The 18,928-nt window shown below is 49.9% G+C and overlaps 1 protein-coding gene across 3 annotated transcripts in view; it reads right to left on the reverse strand.

Annotated features, from left to right (window-relative positions):
- The window catches only part of LOC138395097 (class I histocompatibility antigen, Gogo-B*0101 alpha chain-like), a 60,541-nt gene extending 42,359 nt beyond the window's left edge, over positions 1-18,182 (reverse strand). The window contains exons 1-8 of one of the 3 annotated variants that reach the window (XM_069487516.1): positions 18,067-18,182; positions 17,669-17,938; positions 17,149-17,424; positions 16,340-16,615; positions 16,106-16,222; positions 15,633-15,669; positions 15,452-15,499; positions 14,428-15,288 (exon numbers count right to left, since the gene is read on the reverse strand). In XM_069487516.1, the coding sequence (XP_069343617.1) occupies positions 15,472-15,499; positions 15,633-15,669; positions 16,106-16,222; positions 16,340-16,615; positions 17,149-17,424; positions 17,669-17,938; positions 18,067-18,139 (1,077 nt within the window). In that variant the 5' untranslated portion in view covers positions 18,140-18,182 and the 3' untranslated portion in view covers positions 14,428-15,288; positions 15,452-15,471. The other 2 variants (XM_069487515.1, XM_069487513.1) reach the window with 2 other exon arrangements.
- Positions 18,183-18,928: the final 746 nt, after the last annotated feature.

The raw sequence follows: 18,928 nt of genomic DNA on the forward strand, positions 1-18,928 counted from the left end.
CTCATGTATTGATGGGCATTTGGCTTGTGAATTGTGCTGCTATAAACATTCTAATGCAGATGTCTTTTTTATAGAATGTCTTTTTTTTTTGCTTGGGTAGATGCCCAGTAATGGGATTGCTGGATCAAATGACAGTTCTACTTTTAGCTCTTTGAAGTATTTCCTTATTAGTTTCCACAGAGGTTATACTAGTTTGCAATCCCACCAACAGTGTATGAGTGTTCCTATCTCTCCGCATTCATGCCAACATGTATTGTTTTGGCACTTTTTGATAAAAGCCATTCTCACTAGAGTTAAGTGATATCTCATTGGGGTTTTCATTTGCATTTCTCTCATGATTAGAGATGTTGAGCACTTTTTCATACGTTTTTTGGCCATTAGTCTGTCTTCTTTTGAAAAGTTTCTGCTGATGTCCTTTGCCCACTTTCTAATGGGGTTATTTAATTTTTTTCTTGCTGATTTTCCTGAGTTCTATATAGATTCTAGTTATCAGCCCTTTATCGGTTGTGTACCGTGCGAATATTTTCTCCCATTCTGTAGGTTGTCTGTTTGCTCTTGTGATAGTTTCCCTGGCTGTGCAGAAGCTTTTTAATTTGATCAGGTCCCATTTATTTATTTTTCTTGTTGCTATGATTGCCTTTGAGGTCTTATTCGTAAATTCTTTGCCTAGGCCAATGTCTATAAGAGTTTTTCCAACATTTTCTTCTAGAATTCTTATAGTTTTGTGCCTTAGGTTTAAGTCTGTTATCCATCATGATTGATTTTTTGTGAGAGGTGAAAGGTACAAATCCTGTTTCAGTCTCCTACATGTGGCTATCCAATGTTCCCAGCACCATTTCTTGAATATGGATTCTTTTCCCCAGTGTATGTTTTTGTCTGCTTTGTCAAAGATTAGATGGCTATATGAGGATGGTTTTATATCTGGGTTCTCAGTTCTGTTCCATCGGTCTATGTCTCTGTTCTTGTGCCAGTACCATGCTGTTTTAGTTACTGTAGCCTTGTAGCATAGCTTGAAATCTGGTAAATTGATGCCTCCCAATTTGTTCTTTTTGCTTAAGATTGCTTCTGCTATATGGGGTCTTCTCTGATTCCATATGAAGCATAGAATTATTTTTTCTAGATCTGTGAAAAATGATGTTGGTATTTTAATAGGGATTGCCTTGAATCTGTAGATCACTTTGGGTAGTATAGATATTTTAACAATGTTGATTCTGCCAACCCATGAGCATGGTATGGTTTTCCACCTGTTTACATCCTCTGCTATTTCCTTCTTCAGTGTTTTGTAGTTGTACCTATATAGGTCTTTCACCGCCTTTGTTAAATATATTCCTAAATATTTAATTGTCTTCGATGCCATTGTGAAAGCTGTTGTGTCTTTGATTCGACTTTCAGCTTGACTGTTATTGGCGTATATGAATGTCACTGATTTGTGTGCATTGATTTTGTACCCTGAGACTTTACTGAATTCATTTATCAATTCCAGGAGTCTCCTTGGGATTTTCTAGATATAATATCATCTCATCAACAAAGAGTGAGAGTTTGACCTCTTCTGCCCCCATTTGGATACCCTTAATTCCCCTCTCTTGTCTGATTGCTCTGGCAAGGACTTCCAGTACTGTGTTGAATAAAAGTGGAGATAGTGGGCAAACTTGTTTGGTTCCAGTTCTGAGTGGGAATGCTTTAAATTTTTCCCCATTTAGTATGATATTGGCTGTGTGTTTATCTTATGTGGCTTTAATAATTTTAAAATATGTCCCATCTATGCCTATTTTGTTAAGAGTTTTTATCATAATAGTGTGCTGGATTTTGTCAAATGCTTTTTCTGTGAATCCCATCGATTTTGATAGCTCATGTCCTTTTTGTCATTTAGTTCAAGGAATCTTTTGATTTCCATCTTAATTTCATTTTTGACCTAATAATTGTTCAGCAGCAAGTTGTTCAATTTCCATGACTTTGTGTAGATTTGCATGTTTATCTTCAAATTGATTCCTAGTTTTATTCCACTGTGGTATGATTTCAATTTTTAAAAAATTTATTAAAATATGTTTTGTGGCCTAAGATATGATCAATCTCAGAGAATGCCTTATGTGTTGATGAGAAGAATGTATATTCAGTAGTTTTGGGGTAGAATGTTCTGTAAATATCCCTAAGGCTCATTGTTCTAGAGTCTCATTTAGGCCAGTGTTTCTTTATTTATTTTCTGCTTCAATGATCTGTCCAGCTCTGTCAGTAAGGTGTGAAGTCCCTGGCAATTATGATGCTGCCGTTTATCTCTTTGCTTAGCTCTAGTAGAATTTGCTTTACGAATCTGGGAGCTCCTGTGTTAGGTGCATATATATCTAGGATTGTTATACCTTCTTGTTGGATTGCTCCCTTTACCATTACATAATACCATCTTTGTCTTTCTTTACCATTATTGATTTAAAGGCAATATTATCTGATATGAGACTGGCTACACCTGTTCTATTTTGGTTTCTATTTGCGTGGAATACTTTTTTCCATCCCTTCACCTTGAGTCAGTGTGAGTCCTTGTGGGTTAGATGTGTTTCCTTCAGACAACAGATACTTGGGTTGTATTTTTTAAATCAATTCAACCAGCCTATGGCTTTTGAGTGGGGCATTTAAACCATTAATGTTGAGGAATAGAATTGATATGTTGGATGCTCTTCTCTGTATCATATCAGGTAGTACCTGATTGCTCTGTTTTCCCTCTTGTGCTATTGTTTTATATGTGCTGTGAGCTTTAGTTTTTGGGTGATTTTCACTGATAGGGATCTACTGTGCTGATCCATATGTAATGCAGTTCTCAGTGTTTCCTGCAAGGCAGGTCTGCTCGTGACAAATTCCTTCCATGTTTGTTTGTCTAGAAAAGTCTTTATTTCTTGCTGATATATGAAACTTAGTTTTGCAAGATACAAGGGACAGCTTCTGTGAGTTTTATTTTTTTTTTTTTTTTTCTGTGAATGGGCCACATTCTTGAATAGTTGTATACCTCATGGTTTTTTGTTGAAAACTGGAAATTTTGAATACTAGGATGTGGCAATTCTGGAAATCATGTTCTTCCCCCTCCCCAAATTTTCTTGTTGCTGCTTGTTGTGGATGGAGTTGTTTCTTTACGTAATGACTTTTCTAAACTGCATTTGTAAGATTATTCTTTGTCATTTGTGGTCAGTAAAGTCTACTCTATTAGCTTCGTGGTCAGCTAGGGATTTGACAGAGGTTTCCTTAAACAGCTGGAGCCACATAAATAAATAAATAAATAATACCCTCCCAGACTTTGCAGAGGGGGTCTAGGTTGGGGTGGTCCTTCAACACTGATCCAGGCTGTTTACAACTGCATTTTAGCCTCCATTTACTGCTTACGTGGAGCCTAAACATCAGCCAGAGGTGAGAGCTTAGGATGTCTTAGGTCTTTTTTGAGCCTGGGCCTGAATGTGGCCTTCTAGATTCCTCCATATAGCGGGAGCTTTTCAAAGCCATGTTCCCCTGTGTGTCCTCCTCTCCAGCCCCCACCTTCCGAGGCTTCCCAGTCTGTCTGCTGCCTGCCCCATCTCGTTTCTTGCCCCAGGCAGCTGTGACGAGGATATGCCTTTAAGTGCTTTTGACAGACACTGTTGCGGGACCACTCCAGCCCTAATAACGTTCTGAGGGGAGTGAAAGAGAGACAAGCTCTGAGCTGATGTCCTAGGGCCCGTCACACACGCGGAAGGACACAGCCACAATTCTTTGAGAACAAGGTTCATTTTGCCTCCTCGGGCATCGGGCACCCGGAATCTGGGCCACAACCCCATGGCTGCCTCACAGCTGGGGTGTGGGCTGGGGTCAGCAGGTGGCGAAGTACAAATGCCACCAGGCTCTCTTGCCATCGTTTAGAAGCTTCTTTCTTCATTAGCACTCCCTTGGTGGATGTGAGCTTTTTATTAGTTTCCAGAGTTCAGAAAAACTTGATTTTGTCAATGTTTTTCTATGTTAATAGTTGCTTTGGTGGGGGGATGTGTTTTAGAAGTCCACTACCGTTTCTGGTAAAGTCATTACAATTGTCTTTTAATAAGATTTATATTAATAGTATGAAAAACATCTTGTGTGTCTACCCACATAGCTACCGTTTCTGGTGTGATTCCTTGCATATTTGTATCTGACATCATTTTCTTTTTGCCTGAAGGATTAAGCATTTATAACAGTGCAGGTCTGGTAAGTATGAATTCTTTTACTCTCGTATGTCTAAAATTTTTTATAGATGTTATTAGGAAACATTAATTACCTTTAATCATCCTTCATTCTATATACATATCAGTATATCACATAGTAACCCATGAACGTCTTTTGCTTTACATATATGTGTATACACACACGCACACCCCAACATTTTTCCTGGGAATAGAATCTAGTTTGACAGCGTTTTCCTTTCAGTACTTTAAAGATGTTGCTCATCTGTCTTTGCATTTGCATTATTTCTAATGCAATAACTACTTTCATCTTTGTCATTGTTCTTGCATCCTGTTTTTGCTCTTTGTGCTTTTCCAATTTTCTCTTCTTCTCTGATTTTGAGCAAATACAGACTATTTTGGCCCACTGTTGTAAAGTGAATTTGGGCAAGAAATGTATAGAAGGGCTTGTTAATGATTGGTTATAAATTTTCAGAAACAGTTGCTGGCTCCTTGTTTTACTAGGTCAAAAGCTTACTTCTGCCGGGAGCGGTGGCTCATGACCGTAATCCTGGCACTCTAGAAGGCAGAGGAGGGAGGATTGCTCTAGGTCAGGAGTTCAAGACCAGCCTGAGCAGGAGTGAGACCCCGTCTCTACTAGAAATAGAAAGAAATTAGCTGGAAAACTAAAAATATGTAGAAAAAATTAGCCGGGCATGGTGGCACATGCCTGTAGTCCCAGCTCCTCGGGAGGCTGAGGCAGGAGGCTTGTTTGAGCCCAGGAGTTTGAGGTTGCTGTGAGCTAGGCTGACGCCACGGCATTCTAGCCTGAGCAACAGAGTGAGACTCTGTCTCAAAAAAAAAAAAAAATAGCTTATTTCCTTAGAATACTCCTTTTATTTTAGTAGAGACGGGGTCTCGCTCTTGCTTAGGCTGGTCTTGAAGTCCTGAGCTCAAACAATCCGCCTGCCTCGGCCTCCCAGAGTGCTAGGATTACAGGCGTGAGCCACCGTGCTTGGCCTGGAATATTCTTGTATTGGGAAATGTCATGATTGATATTATTTGTCGTCTTAGCTGGAACACAATGCCCAGATACGTAGTCCAGCATTATTCTGGATGTTTCTGAGAGGGTGTTTTTGGATGAGATTAACGTATAAATTGCTAGACTTTGAATAATGCAGATTGCTCTCAATAATGTGGGTGGGCTTCTTTCAATCAATTGAGGGGATAAATAAAACAAAGTACCAACCTCCTCTAGCAAGGGGGAATTCTGCGGCAGACAGCCCTGGGATTTGAACTGCAGTATTAGTCGACTGACTCACAAAGAGCTGGTTGGTTTATGGGTCAGCGACTGATATTGCAGCTCTGAGATGAATGGACAACAGCCTGTCTGGAGAGCTGCCCCTTTGATCAAAGGACAGAAAACCAGATGGGCTCAGGGGGCTGAATTGCATGCTGTTTTCCTAGCAGTGATGGAAGAATTGAACAATGATAAAAGCCCCTATATATCAGTTTTTACTGATGTATGGGTGGTGGCCAGGGGCCTGGCCACATGACTAGGCAAGGGAACAATGGGAAACTGGCCTATGAACGGAGGCCCCAGGTGGGGCACAGTCCTGTAGAAATCGCTATGGTGACTTGAAGGTGTGTTAAGGCAGGACATGTTGATGCCCATCATCCTTTCCATTTTGGAAGCTGACTGACATCGACAAGCACTTACCTCCACGGGCTTGCCGGGCACGCCTGTAGTCCCAGCTACACAGGACACTGAGGTGGGAGAATCGCTTGATCCCAGGAGTTTCGGTGTAGCCTGGGCAACACAGCGTCTGCATCTAAAAACGATCCACATGCCTGTTTGAGGTGATCACGTGAGGCCATGAAGTCAGTGGGCACTGGGGGCTGCAGCGACGCAGAGATGGGCTGAATCCAGACGTGTTCCCCTTGCACACCGTCCCCCAGACACACACACCCGTAAATCTGTTCCGTTTGCCAATAACAGAGACAAGGACAACACATGGCTGTGTGGCGGAGTCCGCACTGGGGAGACCTGGAAAATGCACAGCTGCGAGTGAGACTGACACCAGGAGCCCCGGGAGGCAGCAAATGGGTGTTGACAGGACCAGACGCGAAGTCTGGACTGCGCTTCGCTCAGCTCTGGCAGCAGCTGCAACCGCTCGGGCTGATGTAGGAGAATATGGACAGAAGATATCGAAATCCTCTGGACCGTCAAGTCACATTTTCCACACCAAGACACACAGTTTAGGACCCAAACTGTACAATAAAAGGAAGAGAGCTCTGCTCCTCAGAGCAATAGTTTGACAGGGAATTACCATGGTGAGCTGAGACATTGGTCGCATAAATCGGGTGCGGAATCTAAGCAGGAAGGACGGGGGTCGCACCGTCAGGAGTGTCCTCACCCTCGGCATCCGTGAGGACAAAGCAACGTCCCCACTGTTTTCCTCCCTTTTCCTGGTGGATCTGGGGCAGAGGGTGGAGGAGGGTGCTGGTGACGACATACGCAATTCTTCCCAAGGGGAGGACACCGGCATGATGACTGTACTTCACCTCAGTGTTCTTGTGGTCTTTTTCCTGCCTGATGCTGTGACCGCAGGCCTAGGGGTGCAACTACAAGTGCCAGAAACAGGAACGATTCCTGTGCGAGGAACTGTAAATATACTTTTAAACCTTTCTGTAAGAATTTCTAAGAGTCTGAAGGAGCGGGCTGTGCCTTCGTGTCTCCTGTGACAACTGGGGCTGACAGCGAGTGCAGCTACATTGCCTGGTGGCCAGGCAGCCCACTAGGGCTGTGCCTGAGACCCTGCCCTCTGCGAGCGGGAGTGCACCGAGGGGAGACGCTGGCTGGCACAGCAGTGCTGGCTGCAGTCACCGCCCGCACAGCAGCCAGACCTGACGTTCCTGCCGACAGTGGGAGAGTTTGGTGTAAATGGAGAGGAGGAGGAGCAGCAGCTGAGGGTAAAGGAATGAATAAATGGATTATATACGGAGAGAAATCCAGCATCACATGAACTCAAAAGAGATGTGAGAAAGAGACGATTGTCTCTTAGCTCAGGTGTACCAGACGCCTGAACGGGTGAAGCCGTCTGTCGCTGAGACCACTCCTGTTTTGGACAGGACTGGACTGATCGTTAATGACTGAACGGGACAGTGGGAATGTGCCGGTACCTTTTTACTCTTATGATTCTTTTGCTATAAGAGATCTGTGGCAAAGGCCAGGGGTGATCCCTGGTATGATAAAAATATTTGATCTTTGTCCCTGTTTCCTGACACACGTCCTAAAACCCTTGCGTTCTTCTGAGCAACAAGTGTGTCTTAATATGCTAATGAGATGAGTCCTGGCTGAGGGGCTCCTACACAGCTTTAGGACGGGGCTGGTTGCCAGGAAGATCGAGCTGTGATTCGAGGGTCGGATTTCAGCCCCATCCCCAACCTCTGGGGACAGGACAGGGGATGGAGGTTGAGCTCAATCACTGATGACCAATGATGTTGTCAGTCCTGCCACTCAATGAAACACCCATGAAGACCTGGGGACAGTGGGGTTTGGGGAGCTTTGCACCTGGTGGACACATCCAGGTGCTGGGAGGATGGTGCCCCCAACAACAGGCGACAGACACTCCTGTGCTCAGGACCCCTCTCAACCTCACCCCGTGTACCTCTGCATCTGGCTGCTCATTTGCATCCTTTAGAACTGCTCTGGTTTGAATGTTTCTGGAAAGAAAGCTTCTATTGGAAACTTAATCTCCAAGGCAATGGTGCTAAGAGGTGGGAGTTCTGAGAGGTGATTAGGCCATGTTGCCTCTGCCCACAGTAATGGATTAATGCTGATCATAAAGGCCTGAGGCTGCGAGTCCGACCTCTTGCTCTCTCACTCTCGCCCCCTCTTGTCCTTCTGCCTCTGCCCTGGGATGACACAGCAGGAAGGCCCTTGCCAGATGCAGTCCCTGGATCTTGGACTTCCCACCTCGACAACTGTGAGCCAAATAAACTTCTGTTCACCATAAATCACCCAGACTCAGGCCTTCTGTTCTAGCAGCCAGAGCGCACTGAGACCATGGTAAACTGCAACAGGGAGCACAGCGCTCTCCTGAGTTCTGTGGGTTGGTCTGGCAAATGACCAGACCTGGAGAGGCCGGGAAGCCCTGACTTTGTAGCCAAGTTAGAGAGAAGCACAGGTGACCTGGGACCTGGGACTTGCGTCTGCAGTGAGGACAGTCCCGTGGGACTGAGCCCTTAAGCCTGTGGAGTCAGAGGCTACCCCAGGTGCTGAGTGTCATATTGAATTGAATTGGAGGGATCCCAGTTGCTGTCGGAGAACCAGAAAATTGTTTGGGTGGAGGAAAAACCTGTCACCATCCCAGAAAGAGAAATTCAGAGTAGGAGTAAGCAAGTAAACCCCTTCCTTATTCTGTCCCAGAGGAAAAGATAAAAAATATATAAGCTTTTACATCATACCCCAGGTCTGCTAAAAACAGTTTGCTACCAACAGTTTATGGTCCAGACTTTCAGTGACATGACGTCTATCCTAGAAAAGCAGAATTTATTTTTTAGGCCTTTGTGGGGGTCACATAAAAATTGATAAGTTTCAGAGATTCTCTCCCCAGAAATATTTCCATGCACAAGAAAATATAAATATTAATATAGAACATCAGTGCACACAGATCTTCTGAGGTCCTGCAGACCTGAGTGTTTCAATCCTAGTAAGAGGAAGGCCGGGCACAGTGGCTCACGCCTGTAATCCTAGCACTCTGGGAGGCCGAGGTGGGCGCATCGTTTGAGCTCAGGAGTTCGAGACCAGCCTGAGCAAGAGTGAGACCCCCATCTCTACTAAAAACAGAAAGAAATTAGCTGGAGAACTAAAAATATATACAGAAAAAATCAGCCAGGCATGGTGGCACATGCCTGTAGTCCCAGCTACTCGGGAGGCTGAGGCAGTAGGATCGCTTGAGCCCAAGAGTTTGAGGTTGCTGTGAGCTAGGCTGACACCACAGCACTCTAACCCGGGCAAAAGAGTGAGACTCTGTCTCAAAAAAAAAAAAGAAGAAGAGGAAGGAGGAGATGATGTACTGAGTAATCGTTTCCGCATCCCACGATGCCACCCCAATGATCTAGAGTAGAAGCTGCTACAGACAAAAGCTGCAGCTAATAACTTTCTCTCAAGGGAATGGGCGGAGAGATGTCATTTATTAGTCACTTGTTCATCCAGCCAACCCGAGTGCCTGCAAAGTGCCAGGTGAAGCTCTAGCCTCACATCCCTGCTGCAAGGATGGGAATTTGTCACTCTTCTTCCACCTCTCACCTTCTGCATCCTCTTCCTTCATCAGGATTTCACACTTAAAGTCTTGGTAGGGGACAGAAACCACCTCCCTCCATAGGAGAGGACAACTCTCCGGTCATCCCTGCAGGCGAACATGGACATGAGGCTTAGGCTCCACCAGTGAGACGGCCACCTGCCAGACTCTGACCAGGACGAGGTGACTCAGGGACTCTAGGACTGTGCAGAACGCATTTTGGTAAAGGTACCTGGGTGGCACTAGTGGTGTCCAGTTGCCAGGAGCAGCAGTGACAGCAGTCCTAGCCGCAGGGCCCAGTGTCCAGCATCAGGGTGTCAGACTGTGAGCAGTGGCATCTGTCCCCAGCAGCAGGGGCAGGGGTTCCTCCAAGGGACCTGACCTAGGGTGGACTGTGGATTCTGTGCCTGGCTGTGAAGCCACAAGCCTGGTTTTGTGGCCTTCCCTACCATAAAATTACCTCCCAATAGCATATATATTAGCTCATTAAATTAAAGTGTCTGATTTCCAATCAAAAGTGTAGTTTATTATATCTCAAACAAGAACAGTACAATTAATCAAAGTTTGCGCCTAAACTATCAGCACAGTTTTGCCATCTTAAGGGTAGCTCATGTATGCCAGCAGCAAAGAAGCCTGGAGAGCAAGTGGCAATGAAATTGCAAAAGACATTTCCACAGCTTGTTGAGCGTTGAATTTTATTTTATTTATTTATTTATTTTTTTGACAGAGTCTCACTCTCTTGCCTGGGCTAGAGTGCCGTGGCATCAGCCTAGCTCACAGCAACTTCACACCCTTGGGCTCAAGCAATCCTCTTGCGTCAGCCTCCTGAGTAGCTGGGACCACAGGCACACGCCACCATGCCCGGCTAATTTTTTCTATTTTTAGTTGTTTGGCTGATTTCTTTCTATTTTTAGTAAAGACAGGGGGGGTGGGTCTCGCTCTTGCTCAGGCTGGTCTTGAACTCCTGACCTCGAGCAATCCTCCCACCTCAGCCTCCCAGAGCGCCAGGATTACAGGCATCAGCTACCATGCCCGGCCTCTTGCTCTTGCCCATAATTACTCCCTCACTCAATCCAACTACCCTGCCTCTGTCCTCATTCTCTTCAACTGCTCCACTCTTCCCGCCCAAAACGACTTCTTCCTCCTCTTCCTGGACCCATCCCTGCCTCCTTTCAACTCCTCAACTGCTCCTCCAGCCACTGCGCTGGGCCTGGACTTCTTCTTGCAATTAAAAATATTCAATTCTCGGCTGGGCGCGGTGGCTCACGCCTGTAATCCTAGCACTCTGGAAGGCTGAGGCAAGAGGATCACTTGAGCTCAGGCGTTCGAGACCAGCCTGAGCAAAAGCGAGACCCTGTCTTTACTAAAAATAGAAAAAATTAGTCGGGCCCAGTGGTGTGTGCCTATAGTCCCAGCTCCTTGGGAGGCTGAGGCAGGAGGATCACTTCAGCCCAGGAGTTTGAGGTTGCTGTGAGCTAGGCTGATGCCACGCACTCCATTCAGGGCAATGGAGTGAGACTCTGTCTGGAAAAAAAAAAAGAAGAAGAAATGGTCCAAAGCCTGGAAGAAGTGGTAGTCAGTTGGCACAAGGTCTGGTGAATATGGTGAATGACAGAGAGTTTCCAAGTCCAGCTGCTGTAATTTGAGCAGCGTTGTTTGTATGACATATGGTCGAGTGTTGTCTTGCAAGAGGATTGGCCTGTCTCTTTTGACCAATCTCAGCTGCTTAATGGCAAGCATCCTCATCATTTCATCCAATTTGTTGCAGTAGACATCTGCTGTAATCAACCGACCAGGTTTTATGAAGCTGTAATAGATAAGACCAGTGCTGGAGCACCAACAGACACCATTAGCTTTTTTGATGAATATTCAGTTTTGGACTGAGTTTCAGCACTTATCTTTATCCAACCATTGTGCCAAATGCTTGTGATTGTCAAAAAGAATCCATTCATCACACATGGCAATATTGTGTAGAAATCGTTCACCTTTACATTCTGACAGCAAAGAAGGGCAGGCTTCGAGACAATTTCTCTTCTGATGCTCATTTAATTCATGTGGTATACACCTATCCAACTTCTTTACCTTGCCAATTTGTTTTAAATGGTCCAATATCATTGCAATACTACTTTATGTGTAAATTAGAAAACTTTGGCTTCCCTTGTTTGCTTTAAGAAGTGAGAAACCAGTCTGGGGAACAGCGTCAGAGAGCAGCACTCAGAGATGTCTCTATGCAGAGCTGAGAGCCCATACTGGAACCTTCTGCCTGGCTGTAGCCCCACAGTAGAGAGAACGATGCAAATCTCCCAACATCCTGTCTCATAATTAACGACATATGTTCTCTCTTTTCTTCCTGAGGGAAAAGAGGACATTGAGATGGGTGTAAGACCCTCCCTGGGCACCCTCTGGTCACGGCCTCAGGGCTCCAGTCTGGCTGGGCACTGGGCTTGCTGGTGGCGCGTGGACAATACTCAGGCCTCTCCCAGGACCACCCGCTCAGAGTGTCACGCACAAGAGCAAGGACTCGCTTGTTTACCAGGCCCTGCAGGGGGCTGGCGCACACTTGGGGACCCTGCTCTGTGATCTTGCTGCGGACGTGTGACCTGAAGACCAGCAGCATCAGCTCTACCCTCGTCACCAACACGGGACCTCACGCTCCCCTCCCGACTCTGTGTCTCAGCGCCACGTCCAGGGGACTCCTGCACACGGTACAGTCTGGGGCTCCCCGGTCTCCGTGCCTTCGGGACGCGGTGTCGGAGCTGTGCAGTCCGTCTGGGCGTGTGGTCGGATCGGGTCCTCAGCACTGGAGGCCCAGGGCTCAGTCCTTGTTCCCTTTCTCTTCTGCAGCCAGTCCCTCCCTTGGCGGCCTCATCCCTGCTCGAGGCTTTAAATATCAATCACGTGGTGTCACCCCCAAATCTACCCCTCCAGCACAGACATTTCTGCTAAAGTCCAGACTTGCTGTCCAGCTGCCACCCTGGCTCTCTCCCCAGCACTCTAGTGGCGCCTCCTCCCCTGAACGCCTGTGACGCCCCCCTCCTCACACAGTCCCCTGCCACAGTCCCCTGCCACAGTCCCCTGCCACAGTCCCCTGCCACAGTCCCCCCCTGCCACAGTCCTCCTCGCCACCACGGCAGCTCCGTCCTTCCATTCCTACAGCCCACGCTGTGCGTGTCCTCCCGGACTCCTCTTCCTCACACCCAGACGCTTCAGGAGACGCTGTGAAGTCCGTCTTCAAAACGGATCCAGAGCCCAGCACTTCCCTCCATTGTCACCGCTCAGCCGCCACCCACAGCCTGGAGCCCTGCCCTCCTGCCCTGCCCTCCTGCCCTGCCCTTCTCCCTGCTCCTGCTCCTCCCGCCTCTCAGCTCTGTCCTCAGCACAGCAGCCAGACAGACCCTTTAAAAAGAGAAGTTGTACCAGGTCCTCTTCTGCTCAGAACTGTCCCCTAAGTCCCCATCTCGCTCAGAGCAAAGGTCAGACCCTTCCCCCACCTTCAGGCCTCCCTGCTCCGGCCCCACCTCTGAGCTCATCTCAGTTGCTGTCTGTGCAGCCTCCCGGCCTCCAGCTCCCCCACAGCACAGACACCTTCCTGCCCCAGCGCCTTTGCGCTGACGCTTCCCTGCCTGGAAGGACGTCCCCAGCATCCTCCAGACACTTCATCCTGTCCTGCAGATCTTTCCTCAGAGCACGGAGCATCCCTGCTCTCCCTCCTTTCCAACAAGGGCCACGCCGACCCCCAGCGCCACAGCCACCTTCCCTGTCCCCACACCCGCACTCTGGATAATGTTCCCCTGTAACACTTACCGTCTTCTAACATAAACCTTTTCCTTGTTTGCTCTGCTCATAGAATATAGTCTGTCTCTTCCCACTAGAACGTACGCTCCACAAAGCTAGCAAGTTTTCTGTTTCTACTTCAGCGATGTTTCCCAGATGCAAAACAGTCTGTCCTGTATCTGGCAGACACACCTGTCACAGTGACAGCGATGCCACCTGTGCTGTTCTCACCTGTGCTGTGTCCTCCCCCACCCTCGCTCCCACACCAGCCCCCTGCACACTGCAGCACACGGCGCTATTTCTCTCCTGGGAAAGAACAATCCTTGACTGTGGGTCCAATTTCCCAAACAAGTCTAAACGCAACTCAGACCCTGCTTTATAAATCCACGAGCTCGGGTTGGATCCAGCGCTAAGATCACTGGAACTGAGGGCAGGGAGAGGGGGAGGCTAGCAGAGCAGAAGAGGAATGCCAGCAGAAATCCACCTCAGGTGACAAGTGATGGGATCCCTCCTCCCTGCTAATTCCAGAATCTGGTTCCTTTAAAAAGGCTGGTGCAGCACTGTGGGTGGAAGCAGAGGACGTTATGTTAAGAGCAATGAGACGGGCACAGAAAGACACATAGTGCGCGTTCTCTGTCACGTGAGAGCTAAAAAAATGATCTAATGGGGTAACGGATACAGCGGTGGTTACTGGAAGCTGGGAAGGGTGGCGGGAAGCGGGAAATGAAGGGGGTTGGTTAGTGGGTACAAAAGCACCATTAGATGCAAGGAATACGACCCAGTGTTCCGCAGCACGACAGGGCAACTACAGTGAACACTAGGCTGCAGGGGGTGGCTCGTGCCTGTGAGAGGATCGCTTGAGACCAGGAGTTTGAGACCAGCCTGGGCAACAGTGAAGCCCCATCTCTATGAACAATTTTTTTAAAAAATTAGCCGGGTGTGGTGGCGCATGCCTGTAGTCCCAGCTACTCGGGAGGCTGAGGCAGGAGGATCCCCTGAGCCCAGGAGTGTGAAGTTGCTGTGAGCTATGATGATGCCACTGCACTCTAGCCCAGGCAACAAAGCAAGACCCTATCTCAAAAAAATTTTTCTTAAACACATAATGATTTATTGCATATTTCAAAATAACCAGAAGAGAAGATTTAGAATGTTCCTAACACAAAGAAATGATAAATATTTGAGGTGATGGATGTCCTAGTGACCCAGATTTGATCATTACACATTGTATGCTTGTATCAAAATATTACATGTACCCCATAAATACAGACTATTATGTATCCATAAAAAATAAAAATAAAATAAGAAGGTTAGGAAAAAGATGGAAAATGCCATATAGGAAAGAGCCCTGGAAGGAGGGCAAGAGCTGGACAGGTCTGAAAATTCATCTTTTGACATCACAGAGACTCCTGTGTGCAGGGGCCAACCTGGGCCACATCTCAGCCCCTGTGATCACAGGTCCTACTGGGACAAGGTTCCACTGAAGGGACAAGGACAGCAGAGCAGTGAAGATGACCCAGCCAACGAGTGACACATAATGACGGACTGAGCACCAACTGAGCACAGGCCCGTCCACACTCAGCTCCTCACAGCCTTGTTCTGTCCCCTCCTGCAGCAGACTCAGCACAGCAAACACAGGGACTCTGGAAGGTTCTCAGGTCTTCCATTTATTTCCTCTCTTGAATTTTAGGAATCTCCTTTAATTAACCCACTAACCTCTCATGGCAAGAATTTGAGAAAACAAATTTATGTTCAAATTCTTATTTTCAGTAGGGAAGTAGCTCAGTGCACCAAGAAGTTGAGACAGCGATGGAGACGTCTCAGGAATGCAGACCTCACTGGAACAGGAAAGATGACTGGGGACAGGACACAGGTCAGTGTGGGCAGGAGGTTACGGTGGTCAGGGGGGTGGGCTGACCTCCCCACCTCCTCACATCTCGCGAACAGAGATACAGAGTCATTCAGGTGCCTTTGCAGATAGAGAAGTCAGAAGCTCTCGAAGCCACGCAGAGGCGGCGTTAACAAATCCTGCATCACTCAGTCCCACACAAGGCAGCTGTCTCACGCTGCAGAAAAAAATAATCAGGAAGAAAATTACGTCAGACACTGTAAGTGATATCACTCTGAACAGTGAACCACACACTCAAAATGTCCCAATCACAGACTCCCCACAGCCCAGCTGTGTCACCTCTGCCCCACCCCCTCCCACTTTAGGCCCCAGGCTCTCACCTTTACAAGCCATGAGAGACTCATCCGAGCCCTGGGCACTGTCGCTGCCTGGGGTAGAACGAAACAGGACCTAGTCAGAGCCCACAGGAGATGTGGCCACAGGAGGATTATGGGGTGGGGGAGCTCCCCCATGGGGTCCTGCCTACACTATCCCAAAGGTCTCGGGGTAAGTCCCCCATACTTACAGGCAGCCTGAGCGTAGCTCCCTCCTTTCCCACCTGTGGAAAGAAAATGTCCTGAGAGGCCAGGGAAGAAGCAGGACCATGAGGTCCTAGAAAAACGCCTTAGTCTTGGAAACCAGAGAAGTTTCCAGAACTGTGACTGAAGACCCAGGGCAGGATCAGGAAACACGAGGGAAGGACAGAGTGGACCAACTACTCTCCTGGAGGTCTGTCCTGAGCAAGGTCCTCCCCTCTGACCTGTGACTGCTAGGGATCAGGTCCCCATCACCACAGTCATCTGTGTAAAAACTCTTGTCCTTTACTTCCACATGTACTTTATAAGAGTCAGTGTTGGCACACGGGGCCCAGGCTGGGTGAGCAGGTATGTGTGGATGTAACTTCCTCAGAGTGACACACGGCAGACTTCTACCTGGGGCTTGAAACCCCCAGTGGGACAAGAAAACCCCGACCCCGCCCCCCACCCCTTCCCCACCTGAGCTCTTCTTCCTCCACATCACAGCGGCGGCCACAGCTCCAGCGAGCACAGCTCCAAGGAGAACCAGGCCGGCAACGATGCCCACCATGGGGACGCTGGGCTGGGAAGGCGGCTCTGGGAAAGGACGGGAAGGTGAGGGCCTGACCCCAGGCTCAGCCCTGGCCCTGCTGAAGGGCTCCAGAAGGGCCCCTGCTTTCCCTGAGGAGAGACGTGACCCCCACCCCTCCTTACCCCATCTCAGGGTGAGGGGCTCCGGCAGCCCCTCGTGCTGCACAAGGCACGTGTATCTCTGCTCCTCTCCAGACGGCACCACCACAGCCGCCCACTTCTGGAAGGTTCCGTCCCCTGCAGGCCTGGTCTCCACAAGCTCCGTGTCCTGGGTCTGGTCCTCCCCATCCCGCTGCCAGGTCAGTGTGATCTCCGCAGGGTAGAAGCCCAGGGCCCAGCACCTCAGGGTGGCCTCACGGTCAGAGATGGGGTGGTGGGTCACGTGTGTCTTTGGGGGGTCTGAGGGGAAGAGTCAGAAAATCAGGCACTTTGCATCCCTCATGGGACACTCCAGCAGGGCTCATGTGACATCCTGACAATGGACAGGACAAACGGGGTGGGGGAGGGAGTGCAAAATCCAGACACCAGCCTGGACCCAGGGGACTGAGATAATCTCCTATTCCTTGGAAAGTTCTAGTCTCTGAGGGGGAGAACAGGGACCTCCCGTCCTGGCCTGAGTGGAGGCCGGCGACTCAGAAGGGCGGGAATCAGACCCCAAACACAGTGTGAGGCAGAGAACGAGGCCTGAGAGGAAAAGTCACGGTGCCCCCGGCTGCTGCAGTGTCAGAGGGAACCGCTGATCGTATTCCAGGGACTGTCTTCCCCTCCATTCCCTGGGGACTCATCCCTTAACTGTCCCAGAGGGAAGGGCGGGTCCTCAGAGTCCCTCCCTGGTACAGGATCTGGACACCCAGGAGGGGTCTTCCTGCGCTGGACCAGAGGGAGGAGATATATTCCTGGAGATATACCAGGTGCCCTGCAGCTTCCTGTACCTGCGCGCAGCAGCGTGTCCTTCCCGTGCTCCAGGTGTCTGAGGAGCCAGTCCACGCACTTCTCCACCAGGTAGGCCCTCGCCTGCTCCGCCTCACGGGCCTCCTCCCACTGGCGCTTGGTGATCTGAGCCGCCGTGTCCGCCGCGGTCCAGGAGCGCAGGTCCTCGTTCAGGGCGATGTAGTCGGCGCCGTCGTAGGCGTCCTGCATGTACCCGCGGAGGAGGCGACCGTCTGGCCCCACGTCGCAGCCAGACATCCTCTGGATGGTGTGAGACCCTGCCCCCGCCCCCGCGGTCAGCCACGCCCACTCAGCCCCGCCCCTCGCCACCAACCCGCGGGGATTTGGGCCTAAACCGAAAATGAAACCGGGTGAAAGTCCCCGCGGGCTCGTCCGGGGTCAGAGGTCGCGGCGGGTCCCGCAGCTCGGGGTGACTCTCAGACCCGGAGACTCGGGGCGACGCAGGCTTCTCTGTGGGGGTGGGAGGGTCGTGACCTGCGACCCGAGCCCGGGGTCACTCACCGGCCTCGCTCTGGTTGTAGTAGCCGAGCAAGGTCCGCAGGTTCACTCGGAAAGTCTGCGCGGTGTCCTTGGCGATCCGTGTGTTCCGGTCCCAATACTCCGGCCCCTCCTGCGCCACCCACGGCGCCCGCGGCTCCATCCTCGGACTCGCGGCGTCGCTGTCGAACCGCACGAACTGCGTGTCGTCCACGTAGCCGACGATGATGAAGCGGGGCTCCCCGCGGCCGGGCCGGGACACGGCGGTGTGGAAATACCTCATGGAGTGGGGACCTGGGGGCGGGGAGGGGCTGAGACCCGGCCGACCCTCCTCCCCGCGCGGCGCCCGGGTCCTGCGCCCCCGCCGGGCGGTCCCCTCGCTCCTCCCGCAGACGCCGCTTCCCCCGCGACCCCGCACTCACCCGCCCAGGTCTCGGTCAGGGCCAGGGCCCCCGAGAGCAGCAGCAAGAGGGCTCGGGGCGCGGTGACCGCCATCCTCCGGGTTCTGGGGAGACTCTGAGTCCGGGTAGGTCCGGGTAGGACGCTGATTGGCTTCCCTGGAAACCGGCACCCAATGGGAGTGAGAACTGGGGTCGCGTCAGCAGTATCCAGGAAGAAGGACGTGACTCAGGTTGGGACACGGAGAAGTGAAACGCCGGGCAGATGGGGACTCCCCAGCGCTGAGCTCCCCGCCCCGGACACCGCCCTCGGGACCGAGACCCTGAGAGCCACGCCCGGGGCCCAGCAACAGTGCCCGGACCCCTCTCCTCCTGCACCGAGCGACGTTTGTCACACTGTCTCCCTAAGTCTCGTCCCAGGAGCTGTCAGAGGAAACCAGCGAGAGACCCCCAGGCTGGCCCAGCCCCTGCCCCTTCACTTCCCGCCCTGAATCCCTCTCCCTGAACTGGACTCCCTGCCTCCCACTCCTTTCCTCTGCACCTGGACTCTTCTAGAAGAAAACTCATGCCAGGGAACTTGATGCCAGAGTGAGCTCGCCCTGGGACTGGAGGTGTAGAGACGGGGGTTTTCTCTTTAAACCTGGAGAAGTTATGTCTAAATGCACCGCAGAGAGACTCTCATAGACACCGGTTTCCTTTCTGCTTATTAAATATAGCAGGTAGCACAAGCTTGGTAACCCCTGAGGATCAGGTATGTAATCTGAATAGAAGTGATTTGGGGCCCTTGATTTAGAAATGTGTCTGAACAAGTTACAATTAGAAGAACAAAGTTCCTACGTTTTATTTTCACAGACTATATACTTGACTGTGGTTTGTTGTACTTGTA

This window comes from Eulemur rufifrons, chromosome 15 (genome assembly GCF_041146395.1).
Source record: "Eulemur rufifrons isolate Redbay chromosome 15, OSU_ERuf_1, whole genome shotgun sequence".
NCBI lineage: Eukaryota > Metazoa > Chordata > Mammalia > Primates > Lemuridae > Eulemur > Eulemur rufifrons.